Genomic DNA, 18,125 nt, shown 5'->3' on the forward strand with positions numbered 1-18,125 from the left:
CAGGTTTGACAGGTTACTCCAGACTGAAATAGCAACAACTCCCTACAGTGAAACGATTTAAATGTGGCATTGGGATGCTCCTTTATTACATAAACAACATAAACTGAAGAAAGAATAAACTTTTTTTTTAAAAATTAACCAAAACATACATCTGACGGTGTTGACAAAGAACTGACGGTGTTGACGAAAAACTGACGATGTTGACAAAAAATGTGTGTGCATTACTAATTAACGAACAAATGGGTTTTTAAACAGATAGAGGTGACAATAGATGAAGAACTTGAACAAAAATGTAAATATAATAAACATAAGAATAAGTAAATTACACCATTTCCAACTATTATAAATGTCAAAAAACAGCAGTAGCGAGCACACTCCAAAATAAAGTAAATCAAGGTGCAGGGCCAAGGTAGAAACATAAAATGGAGAAAAGGCCAGCACTCTAGAATGTCCTTTATGCGTTTAATAGGTTGAGTACAGCACAGCCACAACGTACGCGTTTCAGCAGGTGTTGTGGAACGCTGATGAAGGCTACCTAGAGTGCTGGCCTTTTCTCCATTTTCCAACTATTATAAATGACACTGTTTCCAACTATTATAAATAACACTATTTCCAACTATCAAAAGAACAATGATCTCCTTTCCCTCCTCTCCCCCTGTGTTCATCTACCTCTCTACCACCTCCTCCTTCTCCTCCACCTCTTCTCCTCTTCCTCTCCACCTGTGTTCCTCTCCCCTCCTCCTCCACTTCCTCCTCTACTCTTCCTCTCCTCTTGTCTACCTCTCCTCTCCTCCACATCCTCCGTCTCCACCTCTTAGCCTGTGTGGGTCCTCTGGTGCCTTTCTGGTGTGGGTCCTGTGACTAACTGGAAAGATAAATGAAAAGTGTCAGACAGATTACAATTCAATACTGTCAGTTGTTCATTTGCTTGGTCTTCATTGTGATTTTTATTTTTTAAAGTGGCATGCATGTGTGGGTGGGGGAGGGGTGTGTGTGTATGGGGGGTGAGAGAGAGTGGGTGTGTGTCAATTTGCTTATTTAAGATTTCATTTTTGTCTAACCTGCACTCATGCCTTGAGCAACAGGCGTCGGACATGCTCACGCTCTATGAAGTCCATCACATCAGGGGCGATGCTGTAGATCTCTTGTGTTCGTGATCGGACTGGTGATGCATTTCCCATTAGTTTCACTATGATGTCTTCAACTGGGCAGAAACAGACATCCTTCCTGCCAAGCTTAGGTCGAACCTTTGCTGTTGGACCATGGGGATGCAGAAACTCCACTTTCACGTCTTGATGCTCAGGACCTTTCTGAGGCTCCTTATCCAACTCCTCCTCCACATCTTCCATCTCCATCTCCCCTTCCGTATCTTTCCAGCTCCTCCATTAGGGCTGCACAATTAATCGTATTTTCATCGTCATCGCAATATGAACATGCACAATAAACACATCGCAAAGACTGCCTGAAACGCAATGAATAACAAAAGTGGTTTTATTTACATGCGCCATGCATTCCCACTCAGCATCTGATCATTTTGTCTTGAGTTGTAAATCCAGCATACACCTTTCCCTTACAACAGTGCACTCTGCCCCTCTGCCAAAGCCCAAACACGCTGTGTGTAGTTTCAGCTAGAGTCAGTGTGTATTTCATTTCTTTATTCAGTGGGCACAGGCTATGTTTGGAGTCTATTAAGGTCAGGCACAAGTTAGGGCAGCTAAGTGTAGGTGGAGCCTGGGAAATGAGGGTTGACTTGAATGAACAGCTAGTCATCCCAGCATATATAGTTAGCACCCGGCTACGTCCGGACTTGTTACTGTGGTCTGAGGTAGAGAAGAGAGTTTATTTTATCGAACTCACAGTCCCGTGGAAAGATCGAGTTGAGGAGGCTTATGAGCGCAAGAAAGCTAGGTATGCTGAAATGGCAGCAGAGGCAGAGCAGTGAGGTTGGAGGTCTCGAGTGCGGCCTGTAGAGGTGGGCTGCCGCGGTTTTGTGGCAAAGTCCGTTATTGCCTTACTAACTGAGTTGGGCATTCGGGGACGGAGCCTGAAACTTGCGGTTAGCAACATGTCTCAGGCAGCAGAACAAGCAAGTGAATGGCTGTGGATAAGGAGGAAACATGCTAGCTGGGGAGCTCGCTAAGGTCAGATTGATTGTTTGTTGTTGGTCATGATTAACGGTCCGCATCAACAGGGCTGAATCATTGACAGTGGTGGTGTAGTTAGGGATTGTTTGTTGTTGGTCATGATTGACGGTCCGCATCAACAGGGCTGAATCATTGACAGTGGTGGTGTAGTCAGGAATGTCATACCGAACCGACCTGGATAGCTAGGCTTAGATAGTGAGGTACTGTAATATGCAGTTGTGCGGTGGTAGCATGGAGGGGGGTGTTTCCAGGACGCTGGATTACACCGTTAAGCCTTCTTGAGGTGTCGTGGGCCTAACTTAACGAAACGTCGGTGAAGGAAGGTGCCCACTTGAAAACCCCAATGACATGCTTCATACTGCTGTTGGCTAGGGTAGCTAACTGGTGATTTGTGTCTTGTTTATTAGTTTGTTAGCCTGTTAGCTTGTTTTATTCTGGATTGGGCTTCTAAATGTGTTTTTCCTCGGATTTTGGCACAAGGGATAGTAACATCTTGTCCTGTGTATTAATTAATAGCATTATTAAAGCAGAAAGACATAGGAACTGTATAGCTAATATGCGGCCTACTTTAATATTTGTTTATTTATCGCAAGTCGTATCGTCATTGCTATATTGAACAATGTTATCGCATAACGCAGATTTTCCTCATATCGTGCAGGCCTATCCTCCATCAACATGGCCAAAGGTATTTTCTTCCTTGCTGTGCTTGTATCACTTTGCTGTTCCTCTGGGTAGCCATGGAAATAGAAGGTAGCTGAGCTGATGCACTGGCAAACCAACATCTCGCTGCAAAAGCACGATAGTTGTCTGTGGTGGATCCTGTTCTCATGTGAAATGACCTGGTGTATTTGTCATGTTGAGGGAACCTGTTTGAGAGGTTGCATGAGAAGTGTATCTTCCAAACTAATTGAAAACTGTCATCCAGTTTGTTTGACTTCACAACACCAGCATTAGTAGTTTTTTTTTCCCTTCTTCCTTCTTCTTCCTTTTTTTCTTCTTCTCTTCTTTCACCTTGTCTTTCCTTCTCTTGCATGTCATGTTTGCTCTCTGGGTCACCGTTTAATTTTTCTCTTCTCTTTCGTTGGTACTCTCTATTTCTTCTCCTTTGCTCCTCAACTGACAATTTCTGTCTGGCCATGCTTTCCTACAATACAAATTGAAGGAATGAAAAATGTATTAGAATAAGACTATGGAATCAGATTTCAATTTACTTGACACGATTCATTGATAGATTGGATTGATTGATTGATTGATTGATTGATTGATTGATTGATGTAACATCTTAAAGGTGCAGTTGGTGACATCTAGTGATGAAAATAAACGTAATGGATTTAGCAGAAATTGAATATAGGCTAATATTCATAAGCATGTTCCAGTATAATTCCATGAAAATAAGAAATGTTGCATTTTCCTGACATTAGAGTTAGCCCATAGAAGTGGGTCCCTCTACAGAGGCCACCATTCAATGTAATATTCAGTTTCACAACCAGTAGTTGCAAAAATCTACACACTGGCTTTTGTATTATAAGTGCTTGGAAAGTTACACAATAATAAGCAGACCACAGCCTACCCATGCTCTACAAGTCAGAAGTGTAGGTTATACAGTATGGTTAAATCATGTAATACATGCTATATAATGTACATTTATGTGTAAATAAAACCCTGAAATAACATTTTAATCCTTTACTATGTTCACAAATAATATTATATTAGCACATAAGAGGTTATAGGTGGATTTGTCAACTCCATCAACTTACACGTCAACTCTGTCAGACGTAGAACCTGACATAGTTGATGTCTGACTGAGTTGACGTAAGGGCATGTATTTTCCCTCCAAAACATGTATTGTACACAGCAGCAAGCTGGTTTTTCATCAGTTGCTAGCTGTCTCAATAACCTCACTAAAATGCTTAAATTCAATCCACTATGGTTAAAAAAAAACATATCATAACGGAGAGATGGTGTTGACATGGTCCAGCTGTGACCATAGGAATATTGACATTGTTTGTCTAAAATATCAAAAAATGTAAAACTTACCAGAGCATGTGTGGTAGTGTTGCATTCAGCACAGGTGGGGAGATGAAAAGGGGTCCTCAGGGATATAGCTGACCATGCTATTTCCTGATTTAATAAGGTTTACGAAAAAGTCTGACGGAGTTGACAGAAACTGAGGACACAACTTTGATAGGGAGATTTTTACGGAAAATATTGTTTGACATTCATTTCATGCATTGTTTTATATATGTATACCCCTTCTTTTTTATTTTATATATATGTATTCACAATTATAGAGTTTTTTGTAGTTTGTTTGGGCTGGTCAATATTGTGACCTCTTGCTGAGGACAAGTACAATAACATGGATCTTCTAACCACAGACCATACATTTAAACAAATTACCTAAAAAAAGATACAAATTTGTGCTAAAAAAATAACATAGGTATACACAGTTCCTTTAGATTTGACTTTGTAAGTATGTAAATCATGATGAATTTCTGGATTTTTAATATAAATTAGACTTTTCTATGTAGGACATGTTTTGTCCCGACTCTCAAGAATCAGTGATTTAATAATGGTTTATTAATACTTTATAGTGTATAGTTATTATAAAGTGTTACCACATTGGGTGCTGCTCAGTGATTTTCACTGCACAGTGAGGTTACCGTTTCACAGCACACTGTGGGATATGTCGCTAGTAATCAACGTGAACGTTCCCAATCATGACCACTAATCATTACATAATGTTAGGCAAACAACAGATGACTAAATAAATGGTTAATGATAATTGAATGACAACAATAGCTAATGAGCTGCATTGAGTCATTCGGTTAGAAATCCATGGTGCATCATGAGAATACGGCACTTTAATTGAATTAAACTTAATTGTAAATTGTATTACTAATGTATCAAACTTGGGGAGTGCGCTTAGGGGGGCCTGATGGAGTGCAGTGCTGAAATATTTTGCAATTTGGCATAGCGCCACCTACTGGCAACACAGAAAGTAGTTTATCTCAAGAACCGTTCTTCCAATTGACTTCAAACTTGGGGATTGCGCTGCTGGGAACCCGACAGAGTGCAGTGCCTAATTTAATGCTATTTGGCATTGCACCACCTATACTTGAAAACACAAAAAGTGGTTTATCATTCATGAGTGCTAAATGGAAAACATTTTAAAGTTGTTTGTCTCCATCACTAATTCTCATGCAGACTGAGTGGCTGTCAGCTGTCAGAGAGAAGCTGTGAAGCTCTGGACTCACTTCTCAGCTCCCAGTCCTGCAGGCTGAGAGAGCTGGACCTGAGTAACAACAAGCTGTACGATTCAGGGATGAACCTGCTCTGTGCTGGACTGGAGAGTCCACACTGCAGACTGGAGACTCTCAGGTAAGATCCATTCACAGCTTTCCTCATGTGATTTGACACGTTGATTTCTCCAAAATAAGGTCCCTGCTCTCAAAACTCTCAGGTCAGTATTCCTAAATCTGCAAGTTTTACATCAGGACTCCAGAACATTTTACATTGTAATTTTGACTGAAAATAAAGTTAGGATTTTCCAGAATGTGTTTTGTCCTGACCAACATTCATACACAGCTCTGAACCTGAGGACTGAGAGAAGATCCTCCATCCTTTGATCTCATGTCATTGTGAATACTTAAACAAATAGTAAAGCAACGTTAGGTGCTGCTCAGTGATTTTCACTGTCTGCAGAGTGAGGTTATCATTTCACAGCACATTGTGGGATATGTCACTAATCATAGTAACATGAACGTTCACAATCACGACCACCAATCATTACATCACAGGGCTCGACGTTAACTTTTAAAAGTGGTTGCCGGAGGGGCAACCTGGCAAGAGCTTTTGGTTGCCCGAATAAAAATATGGTTGCCCAATTTTAGTCGCCTTATATTTTGAGTAATTAAGATACTATGCAGTCATAAGCCGGCTTAATAATGACGATGTGACAGAAAAGTAAGTATAATAGTCTATAGTATATAGTATAATAGGCCTATTCAGTGTGCGCACCGGGTGTAGTAGTAGTAATAATGATAATAATAATAATAAATTTGTGTAATTTCGTTTTCTAAACAAATCTTATTTTTTGTTTTTATAATGCATTTGCACTGAAAGGATTTGTTTAACTAATATTTGTGAACTTTAATTTTCATATATTTTTTTTAACAGTTATTGTTCATATTGTGCTTAATTTATTAATTAAAAGCGTTATTGATAATAAAGTAGCTGGAATCAGTATCTGCCGATCACCGATATAACCGATCACCGCGTCGATTGAAGCCTTCTTTTTATCATGTAGCATTATTATTATTATTATTATTATTTTTTTTATTACACTCTCTCTTAAAGACCATTCCAATATTAATCTGAATTGAAGGAGCAACCATTCAGACAGAGGACCCTGGGGAGTCGTAGAAGCCAGACAGCATCTCCAGCTGTGTTGACTTAGTAATTATCCACAAGTGCACGCGCTCTCTCTCTCTCTCTCTCTCTCTCTCGCTCATTGACGCAGCTGCCTGCTGAACAGTCCGTGGAGTTTACAACTCGGACTGTTCTTGGAAAGTTCTTATTTCGGGAATTTCAGAATGAGCTGGGCCTCAGCCCTCATGCACACTGCAACTTCAAGATCCATGGCACAACGAGAGAGAGAGAGAGAGAGAGACTGAGCAGGTGTGTGTGTCGGGAGCCGGGAGGGAGGGAGAAAGAGTGAAGTCTGTGAAACCGGCTACGTAGTCTTCTGTCTCTCCCTCCCTCTCCCTCCCTCCTTCACTCTGTCTCTCCCTCCCTCCCGGCTCCCTCATACACACACCTGCTTCGTTCAAAGTGAAGTCTGTCTCTCCGAGAGACAGAGAGGAGTTTAGTCATTTTAGGTGCGCACAGTTAATTGTCTGGAATGCATCTGATCGGCCTGCTTTGATCGGCTATTTTGAGAACGTGATCAAAGCCGATAGAGGCCAAATCGATTGCGGAGCATCTCTAAATAAAATGTCACATATATGTCACTCACAACAAGTATTAAAACATATTTATTTGGTGTATATTTTGCTGTTTGCTGCTGTACATATTTTTTTGCATGTTAAATCGTGATTGCCCCTGGGGCAACCAAAGGCCAAGAAATGGTTGCCCTATTTTTTTTTTGGTTGCCCGGGGCAACCGGGCAGCCGTTAATGTCGAGCCCTGTCATCATGTTAGGCAAACAACAAATGACTAAATAATTGGTTAATGATAATTTAATGACATCAATAGCCAATGAGCTGCATTGAGTCATTCGGTTAGAAATTCATGGTGCATCATGAGAATACGGCACTTTCATTGAATTTAACTAAATTGTCAATTGTATTACTAATGTATCAAACTTGGGGAGTGCGCTTAGGGGGACCTAATGGAGTGCCGAAATCATGTGCAATTTGGCATAGCGCCACCTACTGGCAAGACAAAAAGTGGTTTATCTCAAGAACTGTTCGTCCGATCGACTTCAAACTTCGGGATTGCGCTGCTGGGAACCCAACAGAGTGCAGTGCCTAATTTCGTGCTATTCGGCATAGCACCACCTATACTGGCAAACACAAAAAGTGGTTTATCATTCATGAGTGCTAAATGGAAAACATTTTAAAGTTGTTTGTCTCCATCACTAATTCTCATGCAGACTGAGTGGCTGTCAGCTGTCAGAGAGAAGCTGTGAAGATCTGGCCTCACTTATCAGCTCCCAGTCCTCCAGTCTGAGAGAGCTGGACCTGAGTAACAACGAGCTTCACGATTCAGGGATGAAGCTGCTCTTTGCTGGACTGCAGAGTCCACACTGCAGACTGGAGACTCTCAGGTAAGATCCATTCACAGCTTTCCTCATGTGATTTGACACACCGATTTCTCCAAAATAAGGTCCCTGCTCTCAAAACTCTCCCAGGTCAGTATTCCTCAATCTGCAAAGGGAGACTCTGCAAGTTTGACATCCAGGGCCCCTATCTTCCCACTGGCCATAGGCGCTAAAACTGGCGTTACACACAAAAAAAACACGCATTGCACCTGCCTCGAGAAAATAGCATCATGGTTTTAGGCGCCGAAACGCGCTTCACGCCGAAGAGGCAGTGCCAGAATAGGCCAGAATGGGCATTTCGGCATTAAATATAGGCCTAACGCTATCTCCCCCCCTGGCGTTAATTTAGTGCTTAGCGCTTTTCAAAACCAGGCCTTATTCAGTGCGCCGGTTATATTACTGTGTGTAATTGCGCGGAGCTCTCCTCTGCCATCTCACTCTCTCTGCCCCCCTCTTTCTCTCTCTCACTCCCTCTCTCTCGCGTGTCAGACAGGCACAATGACCGATGAAAAAAAAGTTGTTATACCGTAGTTTTGAGCCCTTGTCATACAGAGGCCGTTGCATCATCCTACCTGTGCGCTCCCCTACCAAAGCCACACATGTGAAATCTCCCAGCATTTATTGAGGCTAATACATTTCGACAAGAAATAGCAACCAAATCAGCCTAAATAGGCTAAGTGGAAGATATAAATAATATATATGTTAACACAAGATGCAATTCTGGAACATTTCAATATTGGACAAAATAAAACATAAAAATCAAAACACAAACCTATGTGAAACATAATATATGTAATCCAGGTGGTAAATACAACATGATATAGATGGGTGACAGCCGTAACACGGTTCTACTGTGATGTCCACTCCTGCAAGACTTGGCTTAGGCTACTTCACACTTGGCTTAGGCTACTTCACACGTACCTTTACAATTAAAACACATTTATGCAATGACTTTACATAATGTAGGCTATATTTATGTGCATCATTTAGCCTGTGCAGCAGGTAGTGTACAAGTTATAAAACTACCTTCCCTGAATGAGCCGAGTGGGGGTGCTTGTTCACTGTTGTGAAAGTTATGTGTTTACAACATAAAGATCATGAAATTGGATGGTATCAGGAATGTCACCGATAGTTAAAAAAAAAAAAAAAAAAAAACTTCTAAACTAACCTAAACTAAACTTGTACCACTATTCGTTCAGAAGTTGTAGTTGTCACAGACTGTGTTGCATAGTTGATTGCTCTATTGGTGAGAAAAATGTGTTATTGAAAGTCGCTTTAGATAAAAGCGTCTGCCAAATGACGTAATGTAATGTAATGTAAAATAATTAAAACAGGACTGAAGTGGTTTTCATCGGACAGCAATGATATCAATAAGTAAAGGAAAACAACCAAATCTAAAGGGAACTTCACTGTGTTACATATTATGGATAAATCATGGGGGGGGGGGGGGGTACTTATTTTCATTTTTCGACTGCCGGACCAGTGAAAATATAGAAGTGGCCAGTAGAACTCTGATCTACTGGCCAAGTGGGTCAGTGGGGGAAAATGTTAGTTTGAACACTGCAGATATTGATATTCACAATGACATGAGATCAAAGCATGGATGATCTTCTCTCAGTCCTCCAGGTTCAGAGCTGTGTATGAATGTTGGTCAAGACAAAACACATTCTGGAAAATCCTAACTTTATTTTCAGTGAAAATTACAATGTAAAATGTTCTGGAGTCCTGCTCTATTGTTGCAACGGCCTTAAATTAGCACTTAGCGCCAGGCACAGCGCATATTAGTCGGCGTGGACCGGTGCACTGGCTATTCTCATGCCGACGCTATACGTGGCCTTAACCATTATAACCACGCCTTTTAAGCGTAGAATTTTTCACAACTGTGCTCATTGGTGAACTGTAGTTACTCAATGACATTCTTCCTTTTGAAGCTCCGATCCACTGATCCAGTCCGCGGGCTGCGGCTTTATGCTGTCATCTCTGCCAATTTGGAGATCTCAGCACACAGATCATAGCCTGAATAAAACGATTCAACTTACAACCAGGGAAATACAGATCTGTTCAGCAGGGCTGATGCAGTCTCCCTGTAGCCTACAATATAGAACGTTAACTCATTCTCTGCCAAAGACGTACCCGGACGTACTTTTAACAATGGCGTTCTGTGCCAAAGACGTACTCGGACGTACTTTCATGTTTTGGCTGTTTACATTACATCAGACACTTTCCCAGCCTGTGACATTGTTTCAGGTCAAACTGATAAAAGGAACCCGCTAGTTTAGTATTTATGGGTGGAGCCTGTGGTCGAAACAGAGTCCAACCCAGAGTTCTCGGATGGCGATGATGGCGAGGAAGACGCCGGCGTTTTTGTTGTTGCTCCACGACGGAGCGCCAGGGCGAAGAAGGCTCACCTTCACAGCGTTCTGATCCGTCTGACACAGATGAATCGGAGGAGGAGAAATGGGTGCCACTTGGAGAGAGCGATGACGATGGTAAAAAGTAGCCTATTTTTTGTATCGCGTTTGAGATGAAATGATCACACACACAACATTCGAGTATAATTGTCACGCATTGTTTATAACTTATGCCGCCGGCATGACTCGCTTCACGTTTCCTCTTGCCAGCTCTCCCTCTCAAGGGAGAGCTCTGTCACACTCAAGGGAGGGGGAATCACATGGATACGTCAAACGCGTCAAACCGCGTCACACACCCGTCCCCAGCAACCAGAAACATGTGTCACATAAACATTTCAAAGTTTACAGCACTAACGTAGCTATTGTGTGATCTTCTGTGCTAACGTTAGTTATGAGAGGTAACGTGACAGCAGGTAACGTTACAGCACTCGTTATTCCTGTGTGTGTGCGTGTGTGTGTGTGTGTGTGAGAGAGAGAGAGAGTGTGTGAGTGTGACCACATAAGGGTTCGTTCCATTTGTTTATGCTTTTATCAAGCTAAGCTAAAAATCCACATGGCAACTGTAAAAGTAAATTATTTATTTGATTTTGTGCACATATTTATCATACTTTGATAAATACTGCGGCCAAGCCTCATCTGTCAAGAAACCCCAGGGGCCAGACTCTCTCTCTCTCTCTCTCTCTGTAGCCGCTCACTGGGCGGGATGGACCGACACAGCTCCCTCAAATACATTCTCTTATTTTTTATTTTTTATTTATTTATTTGGGAAAACAAATACTGTATAATGTGTCTGATGTGTCACTGAGGCAAAAAATAAAAGGCTCAAAAGAGAGTTCTGCTTGAAACGGTGTCCTTCACTAAAAACCTCTTTTTCTCACATTTATGTTCCAAGGAGGGCATTTTTAGTGAAAACAAGCTAACTTCCACTGCTTGTAACTAAACAAGGAAACATGGGAGAGTTTCAGTTTTTTACAAGGAGTAAGAAGAGAGTCTCTGCTTTATTGTGAGATATGTTGTGTAATTTTATTCCTAGCACAGAATATTCTGTGGGTCCTGGAAGATCAGGAAATATGCTCAAAATCCTGGCACTGGGAGCACACAGACCGAAATGACCCTGGCAGAGAATGAGTTAACACATTCACTGCCAACAGTTTTTTCAATACTGTAGGTAGCTTCTGCCAAGTTTTTTTTTTGAGGATTTCATCTTTCAAGAGCCGAGGATTATTTTCTGCTAGGACTTTGTGAACACAAAATATCTCAAAAGAACTAATAGAATGTGTGCTTTCTCTGTCTAAAAGAGTTAGTTTGTAGAGTTAGTAGTTATGTAGGCATTAGCAGTTGAATACAGCATGGTTTCAGCGTCTGAAAAGGAAAGCTGAGAAAAATGCCTTTTTGTGAAATTCGATAGAACAGTCACTTTAACCATTTATTTTTGGCATCAGTAAGACATCAGACATCTAAACAATAGTTCTGAACAGTAATTTCCTCCATAACAGCACCCCCACCCCCCTCTCCTTCAAACTCCTCCCTCCGTGGCTGTGTCTCTGGTGGCTGCAGCCTGTGTCACAAGCGAGTTTCTGCTGCCTGTCTGTGCTGCCTGGCGGCCCCTCGTCGGGCGAGTCTGGATGGGGCTCGTTCGTTTCTTGGGGTTTCGGTTGAGAGCTGGGATGAAGCTGCGTGCGATTGTGGGCTTTATGCTGCATGTTTCAAAGTGTGTTGCACCCAGTCTATTTTTGGAACCCCCCACCGTTGTGCGCCACCGTTGTGCGCCAGCGCGAAAGCGTTTTCGCCAAACCATTCTACAGTATGAGAATGGTTTCCTCACGCTTTTCCCTGCAGTTTTGGCTCGGCTTTCTCTAGTCTGGAGAGCACTGTCGCCACTTAGTGGTTCCGTAAAATAGGTTATACACATTCAATAGCTCCCATATTTTTATAGGAGATGTAAAAGGGTTTGATCCACGTCCCACCGTCAAAAAAAAAATAAAAAAAAATTGACGAGTTAACTCGTCGGCGGCAGTCAACCGTTGTTGTTTTTTTGACGAGTTAACTCGTCGACGGCAGTGAACGTGTTAAGAGAGAGAGAAATAAGTTAGTTCAAGAAGGGCCCAGATGGAGCCTGAAAAGGTGTGTCTTTAGTCTTTTCCAAAAAATCGGCAGTGATTCGGCTGTCCTGACCGAAGGTGGAAGCTCGTTCCACCATTGAGGTGCCAGGGAGAGATTGCAAGTACAGAGGGGCTGTCTGGTGTACTACCCTGTAGGCCAGAACCAGTATTTTGAATTTAATGCGTGCCGAGATGGTTTATTTTTATTTTTTTATTTTACCTTCATTTAGACAGGCGAGTCATTAAGAACAAATTTTTATTTACCTGTGGGGTAAGGGAGAGGGGCTGCAAAAAGAGTCATGTTAAGGATAAAAAAGGATAAAAACAGTGCATTATAAAAACAGGGTATAAAACATCAACATTCCCATATAAAGTATGGAGGGAGGGGGGGGGGGCAGGATACGAACCCGGATTAGGGTAAGGGGGGTGGGCGGGGGGAGACAGGGTAAATGGCTAAAGTGCACTAGAGAAATATAACATAGGATAGAGCCAAATAACACAGCATAACACAACACGGCACAGCATAGAACCAACACAACACAACAAGACAGAACAATACAGGATAAACCAAACAAAACACAACATGAGGGGGGAAGGGAGTAGAGGGAGGGAGAGGGTAGAGAGGGAGGGAGGGGGGGGTGGGAAGAAGGGACAGGGGAGGGAGGAAAAGGGGAAGGGGGTAGAGGGAGGGGGGATGGGAAGAAAGGAGGGGGGAGGGGGGAAAAGGAGAAGGGGGTAGAGGGAGGGGGGATGGGAAGAAGGGAGGGGGGAGGGAGGAGAAGGGGAAGGGGGTAGAGGGAGGGAAGGGGTAAAGAGGGAGGGGGATGGGAAGAAGGGGGGGGTAGGAAAAAGGAGAAGGGGGAGGGGGTAGAGGGAGGGAGCGGGTAGAGAGGGAGGGGGGGTAGGAAAAGGAGAAGGGGGATGGGGGGTACTATGAGGTGGGGAAGCAGGCACAGCGGTCAACAAAAAGCTGTTGGAGTTTCTGTCTGAAGATGGAAAGTGATGTCAGGGTTGCGAGTTTGAGGGTGCTCTGAAGAATATTCCAGTCATATGCTGCTGCAAAACGGAAGACAGTTCTATAAGCGGTTGAGCTGGGGATAGAAAGCTGGATGTACCCGCTTGATCTTGTGCTATAAGTGTTTGTGGCTATGTGGAGGAGAGATGAGCGGTAGTGTGGTGTCTTGCCTAGTATAGACTTAAAAATAAAGTGGTGCCAATGGAGGGATCGCCGGGTTTTAAGGGAGGGCCAGTCTACCAGATTGTAGAGATCACAATGGTGAGTCTGGAAGGGTGCGTTGGTGGCGAAGCGGATAGCTGAGTGGTGGAGTGTGTCTAATTTTTTGAGGGCCGATGCTGAGGCTGTTCTATAAATGATATCACCGTAGTCCAGAATCGGGAGAATTATCATCTTGACGAGGGTGTGTTTGGCTGGGTGAGCCTTTTAATTTAGCTCTTAAGCTTTCTCAAAGTACACCAAATTCATGCATTTTACTTTAAAATTTAAAAAAAAAATCTTGCGGAAGGGCATGCCCCCGCACCCCTCTAGGGGGTCTGCGGTCCCCCACCACAAATACTCAAAATCCTGTGGGAAACACTGCTATCAGTGGAGATGGATTGGAGAAGAGAGGAAGGGATAGGATCAAGGGGACAGGAGGTGGCACAGTTAGACCTGACAAGCTTAAGGACCTCTTTGGGGGACAGGGGAGAGAGGGAGGTAAGCCCTGTAGCAGGGGTGTTAGGATGACGTCATCATTCCTACTTTGACGTCGTCATTCCTACTATGATGTCATCGATCACTGATGATGTCATGATTCATAAGTGCCTCAATCATGCCTTCCGATGGCCTCGCTGGTGATGTCATAACACATGTGATGTCATATTCTTTTATGCCATAAAGGTCCGCTCCGGCAGGCTCTCGCCAGTGATTCATAAATTCACATCAAGGATCATACCAATCTCTGCAACGTCTGCAACCTGCAACTTCTGCAACCAGCAACTTCTGCAATCTCTGCGACCGTTCCCAAACCTCGAACTGTGCAGCCCCAGCCATCAAGTCCCACAACACCCCAGCTTCTCAAGACCTACCAAGTTTCCCGTGGCCCTCAACTACCCGCGAATAGATCCACATGTCTGACACCGATCCTGACAGTCAGGATCGGAGTTAGACATGTGGATCTATTTGCGGGTAGTTGAGGGCCGCTTTGGCTAGATGTTTCGAGCCGTACGATAGTGAGGGCTGGTCTCGGGCGAGCCTTGCTTCAAGACGCCGGCTACGTGGCGAATCAGCCCAGGAGTTTGGCAGCCACCTGCGGAGGCTTGTTAGTAGAGCCTACCCCTCGGCTGACGCTCACACCCAGGATCTGTTGGCGAGGGAGCAGTTCATTACCCATTTTGCATCCGGTGAGCTCCGCTTTAACCTCCGTCGTTCCAAACCCCCCACACTGGAGACTGCTATGGATGTTGCGTCAGAGTGGGAGAACCTAAGATCCTTGGAACTGGGTGAGGTCACCCCTAGCGCCAGGGTTGGAAGGATCCTAGGGGGCCTGGAGGTCGACTTTGGACAGGCTGAGGCTCTGAGTTTGAGCCAAGTTTGGACCGAGGTCGAAAGACTCAGGTCCATGATCCCGGCCGGGGGAGCTCGGCCGGGACAAGAGACGCCCAACCGCGCCGCAGATGCCGTTCCTCACCCTGCCCCCTCCGCTACCGCGGCCCTTGCCGCTGCCCCCCCCTCTCAATCGGGCAGAGACCACGTCTCCCCTGAGGAAAGACAACGCCGTATCCGCGACAACCTCTGCCGTTATTGTGGTTTCCCGGACCATGTGGTCGAGGACTGCCCCATCCGCTTGAGAGGACGCAGGACACCAAAAGACTAGGCTCAGTAGCCGTTGGGCAGATGTTACTGAGCCAGACCGACTGCGCCCCTCTGCCCGTATCGTCGTTTGATTGCACCCTCTCGTGGCGGGGTCGGCCACTTGCCCTCCCAGCCTTCGTCGACTCGGGGGCGGAGGGGTGCTTCTTGGACCGCGGTATTGTTACTCGACTGGGCGTGGGGACCGTCCCACTTTCCCCCGCCCTTGAGGCCATAACCCTCGGGGGGCAGCGCTTCGCCCAGATTACTGAAAGAACCATGCCAGTTGACCTTCGCTTTTCTGGGAACCATCGGGAGACAATTCACTTCCACGTGACTGACTGTCCCAACACTCCCGTGGTCCTCGGCCGCCCCTGGTTAACCTGCACAAACCCTTCCTCCAATGGTCCCCAGGCAAGGGCAAGGTGGTCTCGTGGAGCCCCTATTGCCATGCAAATTGCCTGGTCGCCGCGCTCTCTCCGGCTTCCCCTGCACCGGTGTCGGCTGCGGCTCCCACGGATCTGTCGTCCGTTCCCATGGTTTACCATGATTTGGCCCCGGTGTTCGGGAAGGAGCATACGCTGTCCCTCCCTCCCCACCGGCCGTTTGATTGCCCTGTTGACCTTAAGGCCGGGGCAACCTTTCCCCGGAGCCGGCTATACAACCTCTCCCGCCCTGAGCAGGAGTCCATGAGGACCTACATCCGTGACTCCTTGGCTGCGGGCATCATTAGGCCCTCGTCATCCCCGATGGCCGCTGGGTTTTTCTTTGTGGGGAAGAAGGATGGGACCCTCAGACCATGCATTGATTTCCGAGGGTTGAACGACATCACGGTGAAGAACACATACCCCCTGCCACTCATTAGCTCTGCCTTCCCACCCCTTCATGGCTCCAAGATATTCTCCAAACTTGATCTAAGGAATGCCTACCACCTTGTCCGCATTAGGGAGGGGGACGAGTGGAAGACGGCCTTCAACACTTCCCTTGGCCATTTTGAGTACCTGGTTATGCCTTTCGGGCTTACTAACGCCCCCGCCGTCTTCCAGGCTCTCATAAATGACATTCTGAGGGATATGATCGGCCTCTTCGTGTTTGCCTACTTGGATGACATCCTCATCTTCTCTCAGGATTTTGACGACCATCAACAACATGTCCGCCTAGTGCTCCAACGGCTGTTGGAGAACAGCCTCTTCGTCAAGGCTGAGAAGTGTGAATTTCATGCTTCCACTGTGTCCTTCCTCGGATATGTGATTGCCGAAGGTGAGTTGCGCATGGATCCCGCCAAGGTCGCGGCTGTGGCGGATTGGCCTGAACCCTCTACCTTGAAACAGCTTCAACGGTTCCTTGGGTTTGCCAATTTTTATCGACGATTTGTCCGCAACTACGGCAGTGTGGCTTCCCCTCTTACCGCCCTCACCTCCACCTCTACTCCGTTTCGGTGGACCCCCCTGGCCAAGACTGCTTTTAGCGAGCTCAAACGCCGTTTCTCTACAGCTCCCGTGCTCTCCCAACCTGACCCAGAACTGCAGTTCATCGTTGAGGTTGATGCCTCAGAGACTGGAATTGGGGCTGTTCTCTCTCAACGCTCTCCTGGGGATCATAAGGTCCATCCTTGCGCCTTTTTCTCGTGTAAGCTTTCACCCGCTGAAGCCAATTATAACGTCGGCGATCGTGAGCTGCTGGCAGTTAAGTCAGCTCTTGAGGAGTGGCGCCATTGGCTGGAGGGTTCCAAGCTCCCGTTCGTCGTGTGGACGGACCACAAGAACCTGGCCTACATCCAGGCCGCTAAGAGATTGAATTCCCGGCAGGCCAGGTGGACCCTGTTTTTCGGGAGGTTCAACTTCACCTTAACTTACCGACCGGGTTCTAAGAACGTCAAGCCAGACGCCCTGTCCCGCCAGTTCTCTGCTGACATACGGGCTGAGCCCGAACCCGTGTTGCCTGCGGCCTGTTTTGTGGCCGCGGTAACGTGGGAGATTGAATCGCGTGTCCGTCTAGCCCAACAGGGACAGCCTGACCAAAAGGGGGTCCCGCCGGGACGTCTATTCGTTCCTGACTCCGCCCGTTCTGAGGTTCTTCTGTGGGGCCACTCGACGCGGCTTACTTGTCACCCTGGGGTTAGACGGACCCTTGCCTTCATCCGCAGGCGCTTCTGGTGGCCCACCATGGAGGGGGATACTAGGGAGTTCGTCGCCGCTTGCCCGGTCTGCGCCCGAAACAAGACTTCGACTAAACCCTCGTCAGGCCTTCTCCGCCCCCTTCCTATACCTCGTCGCCCTTGGTCTCATATGGCCATGGACTTTATAACCGGACTCCCCCCATCCGATGGGAACACCGTCATCTTGACCGTCATTGACAGATTCTCTAAGTGGGCTCATTTTATTCCACTTCCTAAGCTCCCGTCCTCCAAGGAGACGGCGGACCTCTTGGTTTTACACGTGTACCGGGCACATGGCATTCCGTCTGACATTGTGTCCGATCGGGGGCCCCAGTTCATTTCTCAGGTTTGGAAGGCCTTCTGTACGGCTCTTGGCACGACTGTCAGCCTCTCGTCGGGTTATCACCCGCAGACTAATGGCCAAGCCGAGAGGGTCAACCAGGAGTTGGAGACCATGCTGCGTTGCACCACAGCTGCTGACCCCTCCCACTGGAGTGCCCAGTTGCCGTGGGTTGAGTACGCCCACAACACGCACCCCAACGCCTCTTCCGGCATGTCTCCCTTTGAATGCTGCTTCGGTTTTCAGCCGCCCTTGTTCCCCTCCCAGGAGGAGGAGGTTGCGGTGCCTTCCATGCAGACAC

At 45.9% G+C, this 18,125-nt stretch overlaps 2 protein-coding genes across 2 annotated transcripts in view; one reads left to right on the forward strand and one right to left on the reverse strand.

Moving 5' to 3' along the window:
* LOC310789558 (NLR family CARD domain-containing protein 3-like) overlaps window positions 1-18,125 on the reverse strand; it is a 708,349-nt gene that overhangs the window by 429,602 nt on the left and 260,622 nt on the right. The window lies entirely within an intron of this gene.
* LOC310789525 (nephrocystin-1-like) overlaps window positions 2,820-18,125 on the forward strand; it is a gene marked incomplete at both ends in the record, with an annotated part of 149,457 nt that continues 134,151 nt past the window's right edge. The window contains 3 exons of the mRNA XM_083651161.1: window positions 2,820-2,829; window positions 5,372-5,522; window positions 7,798-7,971. Of these exons, the coding sequence (XP_083507287.1) occupies window positions 2,820-2,829; window positions 5,372-5,522; window positions 7,798-7,971 (335 nt within the window). The remainder of the gene's footprint in view (window positions 2,830-5,371; window positions 5,523-7,797; window positions 7,972-18,125) is intronic.

The sequence above is a fragment of the Poromitra crassiceps genome (assembly GCF_964638095.1).
Source record: "Poromitra crassiceps genome assembly, chromosome: 14".
NCBI classification, from domain to species: Eukaryota; Metazoa; Chordata; class Actinopteri; order Beryciformes; family Melamphaidae; genus Poromitra; species Poromitra crassiceps.